The sequence below is a fragment of the Dendrobates tinctorius genome, unplaced genomic scaffold (assembly GCF_039654945.1).
Source record: "Dendrobates tinctorius isolate UK_male_01 unplaced genomic scaffold, ASM3965494v1 ptg000006l, whole genome shotgun sequence".
Classification (NCBI taxonomy): domain Eukaryota; kingdom Metazoa; phylum Chordata; class Amphibia; order Anura; family Dendrobatidae; genus Dendrobates; species Dendrobates tinctorius.
Window position 1 is genome coordinate 2,871,308 of NW_027361674.1, and position 15,834 is coordinate 2,887,141.

Genomic DNA, 15,834 nt, shown 5'->3' on the forward strand with positions numbered 1-15,834 from the left:
TAAATTAAAAAGTATATCTTTAACTTAAGGACTTTTAGAGATCATTTCATCTTCAACTTGATTAACTGTTCACAATAACAGTAGTGATGAGGGAACGTGCTGGGCTAAGGTGTTATCTGAGCATGCTCGAGTGCTAAAAGTGTGTCTTCGGTGTGCTCAAATAATATGTGCAAGTCCCCGCATCTGCATGTCTTGCGGTCTGTTTGTTAGGCAATCCCTGCATATGCTGCAGCTGTCGAACAGCCGTGACAAATGCATGCGCAGGGACTCCGAACTTATTAATCGAGCATGCTGAAGTCACTCGGTTAGCACACGAGTATGCTCGGATATCACCTTATCCAAGCACTTTCGCTCATCACAAAATCAGTAATTTTGACCAGAGGTGCCAAAACTTTAACATGCCAGTGTAAAAAAAATTTAGTAGGATCACCCCTCATAAGCTGTCTATATGGGCATGCAGGTCATAGGAAACTGAATAAAATGATATCTGTGATCTGATGATATTCCAGAGCAATCCAAGTTTTTCTTAATATGTAAACAAGTCAAGATCTCTGGGCTGGACTTAGATCTCCCTGAGAATCTGCCTCTGGGGCTTGCTGTGTATGAAAGGAGATGTTACCAGTGTACACTGGTAACACCTCCTTTCATTGACATGAAGCTCTGGAGGCAGATTCTCAGGGAGATCTATGTCCAGCCCATAGATATTAACGGCTCACATCTATATTGCAGAGAAATCCATTTTTTTCTTTTAAGATATTGCATTGCAGATATCAAGGTATCATTTTATTCAGCTTCCTTTGATCTTAGGAGTTGATCCTACTGACAGATTACCTTTTCAAACAATGCCACCTTTATGTTGTATAATGCTCGGTGTCACAATAAATAGTAAATATAGCAGAGTTCCTACTGTACAAGTAATAATGCCAACCCCTACATAAAAATAAAACTAATTTGCTTAGTCCAAGTGACATCTTGTAGGTTCTTGGTTCACCGCAGCCTACAAGATGGAGACCGGTGGGGCAGGGAACCTGTGGCTCCCTGCTCTACCATAGGATCCGACTGTATCAGCCTAATGTTAATGTTCATACAGTAGAATGTGTCTCTCGTACTAAGTTTGGGACATGTACACTTCCCAGGATCTTTGATGCTACAGATACCACATCTCCTTTTAGACGTTTTGGGCCCAGGGCAACTGCACCGCCTTTCCCACTTTGTTACGGCTTGTGCTTAATAATTCTCAGGACCCCCGAGGTCGCCCCCCACTGATCATACAGTGATGGCATATCCCACCATTTTGTAGCCTGATGGCTGGAGTTCTGCTGTAGTAATCACTTGGCACCAATACCTGCTCATCTCTTGTCACAGACCTGCGCCCCATGCTCTGATTTGTCCCTAGGTTTACATTAGTCGGGCAATGGTATATATCTGATTAATGACTATATGCGAGGACAAGCTTACACCTGCCTCTTCTCATCACAGCACAATCCCCGATCAAAGAACCTCCGTGGCCTCAACGCACAGCATAACAAGCACCACTACTCCAGACCGCATGCGCTTCCCCCGAGGAACCGCCAGCCGAAGCACTTTCCATGGCCAGCTCCGCGAGCGACGCACTGCAACCTACAATGGACCACCCGCCTCGCCCAGTTTATCTCATGAAGCCACCCCTCTGTCACAGACTCGAAGTAGAGGCTCCACTAATCTTTTTAGTAAATTAACATCCAAATTAACTAGAAGGTAAGTTTTTTTTTGGTGGTGTGGGAAGTTTTTCACCCGTCACTCACTGCGTGCCATCAGTCCCATAAAGATCCCTTTGTCACGGAACTGTATGTTTTGTTCCTATATACTTTGTGCCATATTTATAGCTTTGTCCTGTGTTTTTGTTTTTTTTTGTGTAACGTCACCTGACCCATTCCATGCACCAGCAGCTTTTTTTTTTTATTCCTTTTTTTTAATATATATATATATATATATATATATATATATATATATATATATATATATATATATATATATATATATATTATACCTAGTTATCTTATCTGTAAGGATAGTTTAATGGAAAGCTGATACTTAACAAGCAGTAAATATCCAGACTTTGATTTCTTAAAGGGGGTAGGCTTTTTTTTTCCGCTCTTATCTGAAGCATTGCAAATATTTGCACCCTCCAAAATGCAAAACTGGAGACAATCGAAGGGCTGGCTGCCTGACTTCTAAGAAATTGTTGGGGTAATATGTCATGGGATGTATTGGCTCTGCATCTATACTGGATCTCTGGGTAATTTAAAGGGAAGTTGTAATGTGCGACCACTTCCCTTTAAATCCCATTTTGCTTGCATAACGCTGAGAAAAGAACCGTGCCACATTTTGCAATCCTTTTTTTTTTTTTTTTTTTTTGGCAATTATTTACTGTTCGTTAAGTATCTTGCAGTAGTCGTATACCGCGGTGCAATATTAAACCAGATGCCTTCTATTTGCTTCCGATGTGGACCCAGGGATGAGAGCGCGGCCCGCTGAGCCCGTGTGATGCCGTAAAGTATCCATGTACGGTTGCTATGTCTTGTAGAGTAGCCTCCCGCTAGTGTAAAGTGTGATCATAGAGCATATAAAATCATTTGCAGACGCTGCTGCAGTTGTAATACTACCGTGCCGTCTTGCTCACTCCTTGTATTCCCACCCTAGCTTGTGCCGACTTTGTAGCAGTTTCCTCAATGTAAAATTTCTAGAAGTTGGATTATCTGAAACGAATGTACAATGTAACTGTAACACTAAGTCTACCTCCCGGCTTTACCTGCTGGTGTAATCTGGTATTGCACATAAATCTGTTCATTATATAGTCTAGTGTGTTGTGTGGGAAAGAGGCAGGGAGAGAGAGTTTTTTTTTTTTTTGAAGAGGAACATTTTTGAAGCTTACACCTGTGGTCCATTTTCATGTTTACCTTTTTTTTTTTTTTTTTTTTAAAGAGAACGTGTCAAAAGCCTTAAAATGGGGTGCCGGGCCATATCCATCCATTTACTACCTTGGAAATACAATTAGTTTGGTGACCTCTGAGCTCCAGACAGCTTCTCTCCTAGTTGAGTTTTCAATGCTTTTTCCTACTTTGGCTGTTTCTTGGCTTTTTCTTGCACGCACTCCTTTTTTTCATCTATACAATGCAGCAGCTACCAGGATGATGTGCCGCTGGTCCATAATTGTATATCAGTCTTGGGTTACAGTCATACATTCAGGGGGCTTCATCCTGGTTGTCCCCTTAGGATGATGTGCCGCTGGTCCATAATTGTATATCAGTCTTGGGTTACAGTCATACATTCAGGGGGCTTCATCCTGGTTGTCCCCTTAGGATGATGTGCCGCTGGTCCATAACTATATCAGTCTTGGGTTACAGTCATACATTCAGGGGCTTCATCCTGGTTGTCCCCTTATAGTTATGGACCAGCGGCACATCATCATATCAGTCTTGGGTTACAGTCATACATTCAGGGGCTTCATCCTGGTTGTCCCCTTATGATGATGTGCCGCTGGTCCATAACTATATCAGTCTTGGGTTACAGTCATACATTCAGGGGCTTCATCCTGGTTGTCCCCTTATGATGATGTGCCGCTGGTCCATAACTATATCAGTCTTGGGTTACAGTCATACATTCAGGGGGGCTTCATCCTGGTTGTCCCCATATGATGGTGCCGCTGGTCCATAACTATATCAGTCTTGGGTTACAGTCATACATTCAGGGGCTTCATCCTGGTTGTCCCCTTATGATGATGTGCCGCTGGTCCATAACTATATCAGTCTTGGGTTACAGTCATACATTCAGGGGGCTTCATCCTGGTTGTCCCCTTAGGATGATGTGCCGCTGGTCCATAACTATATCAGTCTTGGGTTACAGTCATACATTCAGGGGCTTCATCCTGGTTGTCCCCTTATAGTTATGGACCAGCGGCACATCATCATATCAGTCTTGGGTTACAGTCATACATTCAGGGGCTTCATCCTGGTTGTCCCCTTATGATGATGTGCCGCTGGTCCATAACTATATCAGTCTTGGGTTACAGTCATACATTCAGGGGCTTCATCCTGGTTGTCCCCTTATGATGATGTGCCGCTGGTCCATAACTATATCAGTCTTGGGTTACAGTCATACATTCAGGGGGGCTTCATCCTGGTTGTCCCCATATGATGGTGCCGCTGGTCCATAACTATATCAGTCTTGGGTTACAGTCATACATTCAGGGGGGCTTCATCCTGGTTGTCCCCATATGATGGTGCCGCTGGTCCATAACTATATCAGTCTTGGGTTACAGTCATACATTCAGGGGCTTCATCCTGGTTGTCCCCTTATGATGATGTGCCGCTGGTCCATAACTATATCAGTCTTGGGTTACAGTCATACATTCAGGGGGCTTCATCCTGGTTGTCCCCATATGATGATATGCCGCTGGTCCATAACTATATCAGTCTTGGGTTACAGTCATACATTCAGGGGGCTTCATCCTGGTTGTCCCCATATGATGATGTGCCGCTGGTCCATAACTATATCAGTCTTGGGTTACAGTCATACATTCAGGGGGCTTCATCCTGGTTGTCCCCATATGATGATGTGCCGCTGGTCCATAACTATATCAGTCTTGGGTTACAGTCATACATTCAGGGGGCTTCATCCTGGTTGTCCCCTTATGATGATGTGCCGCTGGTCCATAACTATATCAGTCTTGGGTTACAGTCATACATTCAGGGGGCTTCATCCTGGTTGTCCCCATATGATGATATGCCGCTGGTCCATAATTATATCAGTCTTGGGTTACAGTCATACATTCAGGGGGCTTCATCCTGGTTGTCCCCTTATAGTTATGGACCTGCGGCACATCATCCTATCAGTCTTGGGTTACAGTCCTACATTCAGGGGGCTTCATCCTGGTTGGCTCCTTTGACGTTGCGTCTCTCAGCAGCACCTCCTGCTTGTTCAGGACTTGCACAGATCTCTTGGAGCATCATTGAATACAACTTGGCTCAAATTCTCAAAGAGAAGCAATGCAAAATTGTGATCAAAACCTGGTTCATCCCGTGAATAACTAGACCAGAGAGCCCTGCAAGTGGGAGCTTTCCATTGACAGCCTCACAACAACCAGCACATAACTAGTAGTTTGCTATTGCTTTTGGTTGAAAAATAAATTCCTCCCTAAGCAGCCTTTCACTTTAGAAGCTCAGGTTTCCTCTCTTCCTTATGCTTTACAGTGCAGCACTGCTCTTTATGACTCGCTTATTCACCAGCCCACACCTGGAGCATCTTTCTGTGTTCGGCTGTCCCGCCTGCCCAATGACTAGGCAGGAGATGCTATATGGCTTCCTCTCCAGTGCGTTTCAGGAATGTTCCTCTTCCTCTGACCGTCTCTCTCCAGATTTTTTTGCCGTGACTATTGTGTGATTTAGTGGGAAGAACGATGAAGCTCATGTGTGAATTGTAGTCGGCAGAGTATTCCTAAAAGTGTTTTTTTAATTTTTTTATTTTCCTGTGCTGCCGGGTGTCGAGTCCTCGAACAAAAGCCTAACATGTATTGTGTCTGTCTTATGATGAAAGTATTCCTGCTGCCTTAATCACTTCTTTTTGGGGGCCAAAAAAAACTAAAAACAAAAAACCTACTAACATAACGGAGACTGAGCCGCATCATTTGTCTTGTACTGTGTTTTGCAATATTTGGAGTTTCTGCCATTCTGTTATATATTATTGTCAATGGTCTGTGTGTTCGCCGCCATTTACATGAACTCTAAACATGAAAAAATTCTCAGGGCCAAATAATCAACTCTAAAATCCAACATAAGACCCCCTCTGGTCAGAGCGGGGGACGTCTGGCAGGTCCAGAGGCTCTAACGTGGGAGAGTCTGATCCCGCCACCGCCGCTGCGTCTCAACTAACCAGCTTGAATTAAATGTCTGTAAAATTAATATATTTTTTTTTTTTTTTTTGACACATTAGTTTCCAGCCTAACTTGCTTGTATAAAGAAAACAAAAAACTTAATAAAACTTTCGGAATGACCATGTTTGTGTGACATAATTAGTTTTATAGTAAAATAAGACGTCTCCACATGCATCCACATTCAGAAAACCTGTTACTTCAGTAAATCCGTAAACCGTGTATAGCGGAATAATTTGAAATTTCCTGTGTTCTTGCAGCAGACTGGACAACTATTATATATTTTTTAACCAGGATGGAGCAGTTTCTTTAACGGAGTTGTCAGAAGTTAAAAAAAAAAAAAAAGTTGTCAGGAAACAGCACCACTCTTGTGTAATAGGTTGTGCCTGGCATTGCAGCCCAGAGTGTTCATGTGAAGGGCTAACTAGTATAGCAGGCACAAACAACTGACATTGTACGGTTTATGAGAAGGCCGAAGGAACATCTTGGTCATCTCAGACACAGGCCTAAAGAGCATCCTTATGGCCACCGCCAAATCTATATAAAGGGAAGTGGTCGCCACAAAGACCAATTTTGAAATCAGATTTTTTTACACGTATCAAAATTTATTGTTCAATTACATTCTTCGCAAAAATGTTCACTAAACTTGCACTTTACACACTGACTAGTGGAGTACAGGATTACAATGACTGGTAACAATTCTTTATATACAGTAGATAACACAGGATCCACCATTCACAATAGGTGATATCACAGCTCACCTCCTCCTCCTGTACAATGACTGATAACACCTTTATATATAGTAGATAACACAGGATCCACCATTCACGATGTGATGTCACAGCTCACCTCCTCCCCTCTACAATGATTGGTAACACCCTTATATACAGAATAGGTGATGGCACAGCTCACCTCACCTGTACAATGTTTAAGAACGCCTCTATATACAGTAGATAACACAGGATCCAGTATTCACAATAGATGTCACAGCTCACCTCCTCCTGTACAATGACTGGTTACCTTTCTATATACAGTAGATAACCATCAATGGATATGTGGACATGCAGGACGTTCGAGGAATGCTAGGGGAGGGAGGTGCTGGACAACAGCCGTTTCACGATTACTCGCTTCTACGGGTCGCAAAACGGCCGTTGTCCGGCACCTCCCTCCCCTAGCATTCCTCGAACGTCCTGCATGTCCACATATCCATTGATGGAATTCATGTGAAATAAAGACGCACAGTTTTTCAGCTATATTGGTGAGTGCTGCATATTTTTCTTTTCATTTCACATTGAAAAATTCATGTTTTTTCATGCAAGCACCTCTGTTTTTTGCCTGAAATATATACCGCAATACTTCAGATAAATAGCTCTGTCTGTTAATGTGGTGATTTGTGTGGCCCAGTCTGCCGTTCATCTGTTTGCTCTTTGCTGGGATCATACAGTAGATAACACAGGATCCACCATTCACAATAGATATCACAGCTCACCTCCTCCTCCTGTACAATGATTAATAACATCTCTATATACAGTAGATGTCACAGATCACCACTTCCTCCTCCTGTACAATGATAGATGACCTATTCTGTCTACAGAGGTGTTATGTCGGTGACCCTGTGTGCCCTGTGCCCCCACCACCACAGTGACTTTAGCACACGCTCATTAGATGCGGTAATACAAAGCATAGTCGGGTTCTGATCGTTGCGGTTAATATACATGTTTTCTAAGCACCATAAGTTAATATATAAAAGAGCCTCAGTGGCCAGCATGAAAAGGGCAAGATTTCTTCTATTTTATATCTTTAATATACATTGTTATATGGAAAAGAACAAAATGTAACAGGCCCATTAAAGCCCTCTCTACAGGTTAGACCTGGTATTGCAGCTTCGTGTACAGAGCTACAGATGGGTGGCGTTGCCTTCTTCCCTCTAATAAGTATACAGAGTCGTACACTGCCTTTTCCTATACACAGGACCCTCACAAAAACCGCTTTGTGCACTTTCCCTTAGACGGCTCTTCCTTGCCTCTGTCCCACTTCCTGTATGCGCCTCTGATAATCTGAGATCTTATTTCCGCCCACCGGGCCAATAATGGAGGGACTCTTACAAGTATATGGTTACACTGCTGTTTCAGGCTAGGTTTGCACTTTTTTTTTTTTTTTTTTGTCATTCAAACCCTTATCCCTCATCTCCTATCCTTTTTTTATATTTCAATTATGTAAGTGTAGAAGCTGATAATAACATTCACATGTGTGTAATGGGTTGTCAGAGCTGCGGATATTTCACAGCCACTTGTGATTGGATATTTGTATTCGCCCCTCGTGCTCCTTGTGCCCAACCTGGAACGTCTGATGCTGCAGATGATATGATCCTGGAGATACTGCGGTCACCATCCTGTATGGACAGCACTAAGACCACCGACGCCTGCAACTCTTCTCTCAAAAAATACATTATACCTTGACATTTCGGAAAACTGCCTGGATTGTGAGCTTTAAGTGAGCTCCCGTATGGGACGAACCGGACGTTCTCCCCCCAGTCTGACCATTACCTCCACGTCTGTGAATGTTGTTAATGGCTTCTTTTATGATCGGTTATTTGTAAATGCATAATGTGCCTCGCTCCAAGGAGAACTCATTGGTAACTGTATATAAAGGGAAAGTGTCGTCACAAAACCTACTGTTGTCTAAATTTTTTTTTTTTTTTTTTTTCAATGTATAGAAATATTTGTATTCAGAACCCAAATTGTTATGAAGTATTTAATGAGCATGCTTTTATGGGGTTAAAGGTCATTTTGAAGGGAGGAGGTGAGCTGTGATATCACACACTGTGGTGAATTCGTTGATATCTACTATTGTCTACTCTAAAGCCGTCATTGTACAGGAGGTGGTTAGCTGTGATGGAGCAGAATTCAACATTCACAATAGGTGGTCACAGCTTACTTCCTCCTCCTCCTCTACAATGACTGATAATACCTCTATAAACAGTAGATAACACGGGATCCACTAAACACAATAGGTGGCATCTACTGTATATAGGTGTTATCATTGTCACAACTCGCCTACTTCCCCTCCTGTACAATGTCTGATAATATATATGTATGTGTGTGTGTGTGTGTATGTATGTATATATATGTATATATGTATATATGTATATATATATATATATATATATATATATATATATATATATATATATATATATATATAATTTATACACATACAGAGAACACCGAATCCACCATTTTACAATAGGTAATGTCACAGCTCACCTCCCCACCCCTCCATTGTACATCACCTATTGTGTATGGTGGATCCTGTTATCTACTGTATAAAGAGGTGTTGTCAGTCATTGTACAGGAGGATGTGAGCTGTGACATCACCTATTTGTTATGGTGGATCCAGAGACTGCTGAGGTTTGAGTGTATAGTGTGGTTATTACTGGAAATATACATTATATTTGTAATATATTGCAAAATAAAAAAAGGGGAAAATATATATTTAATGCAAAAGCGGTTAAAAACAAGTCATTTTCTGAAGACACTCCTTTTTAAGAAGGTGAAATATAGAAGCGCTACAGTCAAAATTGATACTAGAATATGCTTAGTATGGCGCCCTTGGGCGAGCACACGGGGATATCGCCAGAGGATTACTACTTTATAATATGGTCGCTAACTAAAAATACATTAAAAATAACATGCGCTTACTCTGTGATAGTCAAACCAGAAGCGTTGTAGCCCCAAAAAGTAACCTTGTCGGCAAACTAAAATAACTGTTGATCAGAAAAGACATCAGAACATCACTACCATTGCATTCTACAGTCACTGTTTTTTGGACTTTTTTTTGGTGTTGTGATGTCGCCCTAGAAGTGCTTTTTTTTTTTTTTTTTTTTTTTTTTTTTTTTTTTTTTTTATCTAGTTCAATATTTTTCATCTCCATCTTTTATATCAATTATTCCATCCAAGTTGTCTGTTTTGCTTTTGAATTGGGTTAAGTTCCTGTACAAAATTTGCCATTTAGGCAACCAACCAGCACATGGTTTTTCAATAGTTATTCTTTATTCCTGCAGAATGACAATGTCCACCATCCTCGAGCAATCTGCAATACCAGATGCAGCCTGAGACGAGAGTGTTGCTGAGTCCTGCTACTTATTTGTCAGATTAGGGCCTGTCTTTACATACTGTCCACAGCTCTCTCCACACATTAGTTATAATTATTAATCTTATCTGTTGAAGGTCTTTTTCTAACGTCCGTAAATGTCTTCCCTTTCACAGGCTTTTAGAATTGTATTTAATGAGCTAGCCGTTGCTTTTCAGGTTAACTTCTGGGGGGGGAGAATCTTACGTAAATGAAGATGGGAATTGGCAGTCTATGCCTACGATCAACCGTAGTCTGTCATTAAAGGGGTTGTTCGCTACTTTGTAACCTGCTCCTACCTGTCCTAGCACCTGCAGACGAGAATATTTGTAGTTTTACATTATATTCTTTTCTTCTCACTGCCGGTTACAAGATTTATTGTGTTTTACATAGCTTTGTGTTTTTTTTTGTTTTTTTTTGTTTTTTCTTCTCAATGGTCTGGATCCGCTTGGATCATCACCATATCCCTTTTTAGAGTGTGTAAGGCTGGTGGTTTTCCATCTGCAGCACGAACAAGGGGTAGATTGGATTGTAAGTCAAAACCGGCAGTGGGTGATAAATCCAGAAGTGGTGACGTGTTTCTGTTATACTTTTCCTCTGATTGTTCCTCTCCTGGTTTTGGCTTACAAATACTTGGGTAAAAAACTGACCAAATGCTAAACGTGTGACCTTGGCCGTAGAATCCATTCTCGTCATAAAATACAATTAAAAATGTTTGTCTGCAGTTGTTAAAAAAAGATGGGGGTTTGGGTTTATAAAGTAGTAGACATCCTCTTTAAGAGGGCTTTGGATATGTCACTATAAAAAAAGACACTGTACTGCTGAATGCTTGGATAGCTGAAGAGACTGATTCCTTCGGGCATGCTATGCAACCCGTCGGTCCATACGCCACATTGTACTGCAACCCCAGGACTCAAAGTCTGAGGAATAACACACTGGACTCCTAGATGCTCCACGGGGTAGTAAATGAGTTCGGAGATGATGGCCCCTCTAGGGTCTTTCTACAGCTATCTATACATTGTAAAAGTTTGTTTCTCACAATGACCTTTCCTTTAAGATTAATGGGAAATCATCACATAATGACCTATTTAAATCAAGTTTTTTGTTTAAAAAAATATAATTGGCAAGGTTTTATTCCTTATCACAATCTTTTATAAAAACAACAAAATTGGTAATCTTGTCATTTTTATACTGGCCACTAGGTTTCTTTTACACTCGTGCTTCCTGTCCTTTCAGGAAGTGTTTTCAGCAGGCTCATGATCAGCAGAGACCAGAATACAATAACACAGGCTTCCCCAATCACAATAGGTGATGTCATAGCTACCCCCCCTTCTGTACAATGACTGATAACACAATAGGCAATGCCGTAGCTCACCTCCTGCCCTTCACAATTACCTTTGCTCACGTTCATTAGATGCTTCAATTCAAAAAAGTCAATTTGTTTATTGTGGCTAAGAATTCTGAAAATTGCATTTTTTTTTTTTATTTTGAACACCGATTGTGATATTGCAAAAATAATTGCCAAAAATAAATTAACAAACAAACCTGATTTAAACAAGTCACTTTCTGATGACATATTCCCATCTCTACATGTGGTGGAGAATGCGGGCACTCACAAATGTAAATACCATTTTTAATGGGGATAACAAGACTCACAAAGCTGAACTTTGTTTTATGCTTAGGTTTTGTAGAATCTGCTTCTTGTAACCTCCCTTTCCCCCATTGTATGTTCCCATCAGTACATGTGACTCCGGGACCTGTTTATTTACTGAATGTGTCTGTTGCCTAATGCTCAAGACCTGATTGCTTTTTTTTTTTTAATATATATTTATTTTTTTTTTGCACATCTTTAATTTTTATTTCTTTTTTACTTTGACTTTTCTTGTTTTTTAGAAACATGTCATTCAGATTTATAAAAAGGTAGGATTTAAGTTGCTATGTATTTATTTTATATATTTTTTTTCCACCTATATAACTTTGTCTTCCTGGATCTTGATTTTTCTGAATACTAAACTTTCTGCTGAAAACTAAATTTGATCGAGACGACATCTTTTCCAACTTTTAATCAGCTGAGCATGTCTTGTGCACTTTGCAACCATTAGTCGTGAGTGTCGTAAAACTTCATGTTTTTGTTTTTTCATTTGATTTATTTATTTATTTTTTTTACTAATACACACTTTTGGCATGTGAACCGCAGAAGGTTTGTGGTGTTAATGTTAAAGTATGTTTTCTAATGTAAGGTAAGTTTCTAACTTTTTTTTTTTAACTTTTCAAATTGTTTCTCTACCATAATCTAGCATACATGTCCTACAGTGCAGCAGTTACAAACCATCAGGTTTTGTGCATGTGTCCTAATTCCAGTAGGACACATGGATGACACTGGATGTGTGTTCGACGGCTGCCTAATAAGCACAATCCCTGAAAATCAGTATGTTGTCCTGTTCTCCCTGATTAGTTATCCCGTGACTAGATGTCCAGGGCTCCTGCACATTTGCATCTAATTTTGGGCAAATTCTGTCTGCAACTCATATTGTGTCGGCACCTAAAAAAATCGCAAGGTGTCAGATAATTAGTGTGCTAACTTGTGTCCTCAGGCCGTGTGCTCTACATGATGTACACCTACATCAGCAGATTATATAACACAGGAGCTAAAGATTGGGCATGTTTTAAACTCAACATTCCCGATCCTGTACCTCGAAGGTATAGCGTATCGGTTTTTTTTTTTAAGAAATCCTTTAGGAAAAAAAAAATTTCCCATAAGCGGAGTATATTTGACTCCTTTTTGAACCCATTCATTGCCTTAGAAGTCACCTTCACATACCCCAATCAGGCACCTTGTACCTCTGCCTCCTCGTCTACAGGATGCAGGGACTTCATTCTGTGGCTTATTCTAGATGTCTTCTCATTGAAACCTTTTTTTTTTTTTTTTTTTTGTAAATCCGATCCGCTGACTCTTTGGTCTGAGATTTTGAACATCAGTGTAAGATTTCTCTTCTCTTCTGCTTGTCTTTGCTTTTTGCATTGTTTTCAATGAGGCTCCCGACTGAAACTGAGAGAAATGGGAGATATGAGGGCTCCAGGTGAGGGCAATATTTTTTTAATATATATATATTTTTTTATTATAACATCACCCATATGCATTCGGTTAACCCTTCCCTGAGAATGTTTGCATGTCATTCTTGCATTAATTACTTTTTTTTTTTTTTTCCTCACATGGTTAATTATGTCAATGTTTGCATGTGAATCTGTAACATTGTATGTAATGGGGGGTGGGAATATGCATATTTTAAAGGGAATTAAAATAAGTTGGTTTGCTATATATGATTTTCATCCGAAAGATTTTTGGAGTGTACAGAGTGTCGTGCGCTAGCCAGATCCAATAGTGAACAGAGGTGAACACCACAGCGCCATACTCTGCATAGTGACCTTTCTCAGGTACTGCAGCTCACCTATGGAAATGAATAGTGCCCAGAGCTGTGCTGTTCAGGCTTAGTACACTGTTGGCATCCAGGCTGATCATTGTGGGGCCACTGTGTCTGTCCCAGTCCACCTCCCCCCTCAAGATGAGATATTGATGACTATCCAGAGTCCTCAATCGTAAGCCTGGAAAAACCTTTTAATGGGACCCCCTCTATAGACTTGTACAAGGGTCTGTGATTTTTGTGCTTAATGAGAGGCACATAATAGAGATTTCCCATTTGTAATATTTCCTCGTTTTATGGTATATACACTTTTGCATTTTTTTTTTTTTTTAAATGCCAAAGCTTTAGTTTTGTGTATGCAGCTCTTATATCACTGTGGTCCTGTACTCTTTACTCCGTTCCCCTTTGCAATGCTGTAGTCTGTCAAATAACAGACATATAAAAGAGGGAGTAAGACCACCGCTGATCAGACGCCATCTGTAGCCGTTGATTTACACGAGCTATAAATTCCAAATATTTTTTTTTTTTTCATTTTAGATGTATTGAGGAAAATATTAAAAAAATTGGGTGCAAAAGTCTACATACTGATGCTTAAATGTACTTCTTTGCGCTTAAGCCAATAATTGTAATCCATCTGCTAAAATCACTGAGGAAAAAAAAGTAAAGCTGTTTCTGCAAAGATGAGCGACCTCTCATTGGACCCGAATTATAAAGCACGTACGCTTATATACATTTTTCTGGTGAAATGTACTGTTGAAGCACTAGGCTGTTCTTTGAAATCCTGATGACTGCCCCTTGTGACATATCTAATGGGGCCATGTGCTTTCTCCCAAAAACACCCCTGTATCGAATAATTTACCTTTGAAGAAGAGACTGATCTTTTAAAGAGGACCGATTACTTGCCATGTATATTTTTTACCTGGTGTAAATGCCGCTGTTCTCCTGAATCCGGCGATGTTTTTCTTTTGTTCCTACGTTTCTCGGTTCCTGAGATATGGCCTACGATTCCTTGTAGTCAAGGGGGTGTGGTGCTCAAGGAGGCACCCCCAAAATAAATGAGGATGACACCCACTTGGATAACAAGACTAGATTTATATACAGGGAAGAGGAGACCATATCTCTGGAACGGAGAGGCGCAGGAAGGAACAAGAGAAATACATTGCCGGATTCAGGAGAACAGCGGCATTTACACCGGGTTAAAAAAATGCATATTTATGGCAAGTGACAAAAAGTGGACCCATCACTGTTTTGGTCCCCATGGGCCTTTGATACTAGGGTGGCACTTAGAATGGCGTGTAGTGACTGCTTTCAAAAGAGTAACTTCTCTTTTCTTCTAGTCGTAATGTGTCAGGTGACCAGAAAGACGAGAACAAGGAATCGAAGCCGAGGTCTCTGCGGTTTACCTGGAGCATGAAAACCACCAGTTCCATGGACCCCAACGACATGATGCGCGAGATCCGCAAAGTTCTAGACGCCAACAATTGTGACTATGAGCAGAGAGAGCGCTTCTTACTCTTCTGCGTCCACGGGGACGGCCACGCTGAAAATCTGGTCCAGTGGGAGATGGAAGTGTGCAAACTGCCAAGGCTCTCTCTGAACGGGGTGCGCTTCAAGCGGATATCCGGGACATCCATAGCTTTCAAAAACATTGCTTCCAAAATTGCCAATGAGTTAAAACTGTAAAATAAAAATAGGTTTGGGGGGGAGAAAGGGCCAACAATCAAGTTGTAAATTACGTAGCAATTCAAAAGGTGTTTCCTCCCTCCCCACCCCCCGAGAACACTGGTTTAATGTATAGGATTGTTTAGGCAATAATTCCTGCATCTCCTGAATTATGATATTGCAAAACGGAACAAGCTGCTGGAACGGGAGGGAGAGTTGGACTTTTTTTTTTTTTATTTTATATAAATATATATATAAGTGCACTACAGCATTAAAGTTGCCTATCATGTAAATTATTTACTTTTTTGGCCTTTTTTTTTTTTTTTTTTTTTTCCCTCCCTATGGGTGATTGGTTTCACCTTTAACTTCCATATTGCTATCCATCATGTATGTGTGCGCAAGTATGGATGTTACATATGCATTGAACACACAGAAATGTTCCCAAAAAGTAAAATAAATTATGGCTGATATTAAAAACAGACCTCCCCTGTAACACTTTTTTTTTTTTTTTTTTTTTTACATTATATATATATTTTTTTTTTATGACTTGCACATATTGTCAGTATTTTCATTGTCTTGTTTTGGAAGGCTAAAGAAAAAAGTGTGAGAATTGTAAGTCATGAGAGTGGTATCCGGGCAGCGATTAAACAGTGTTCCTGCTAAAGAAATCGAACATGACGTCTTTGTTCCTTAGCGGACGCTCAGGTCGTC

The 15,834-nt window shown here is 40.6% G+C and overlaps 1 protein-coding gene across 5 annotated transcripts in view; it reads left to right on the forward strand.

Annotated features, from left to right (window-relative positions):
- MARK3 (microtubule affinity regulating kinase 3) overlaps nucleotides 1-15,604 on the forward strand; it is a 93,703-nt gene extending 78,099 nt beyond the window's left edge. For 2 of the 5 annotated variants that reach the window (XM_073569924.1, XM_073569901.1), the window contains 4 exons: nucleotides 1,480-1,737; nucleotides 11,933-11,959; nucleotides 13,075-13,119; nucleotides 14,799-15,604. In XM_073569924.1, coding sequence (XP_073426025.1) covers nucleotides 1,480-1,737; nucleotides 11,933-11,959; nucleotides 13,075-13,119; nucleotides 14,799-15,144 — 676 coding nt within the window. In that variant the 3' untranslated portion in view covers nucleotides 15,145-15,604. The remainder of the gene's footprint in view (nucleotides 1-1,479; nucleotides 1,738-11,932; nucleotides 11,960-13,074; nucleotides 13,120-14,798) is intronic. The other 3 variants (XM_073569911.1, XM_073569907.1, XM_073569917.1) reach the window with 3 other exon arrangements.
- The last annotated feature ends 230 nt before the right edge of the window (nucleotides 15,605-15,834 follow it).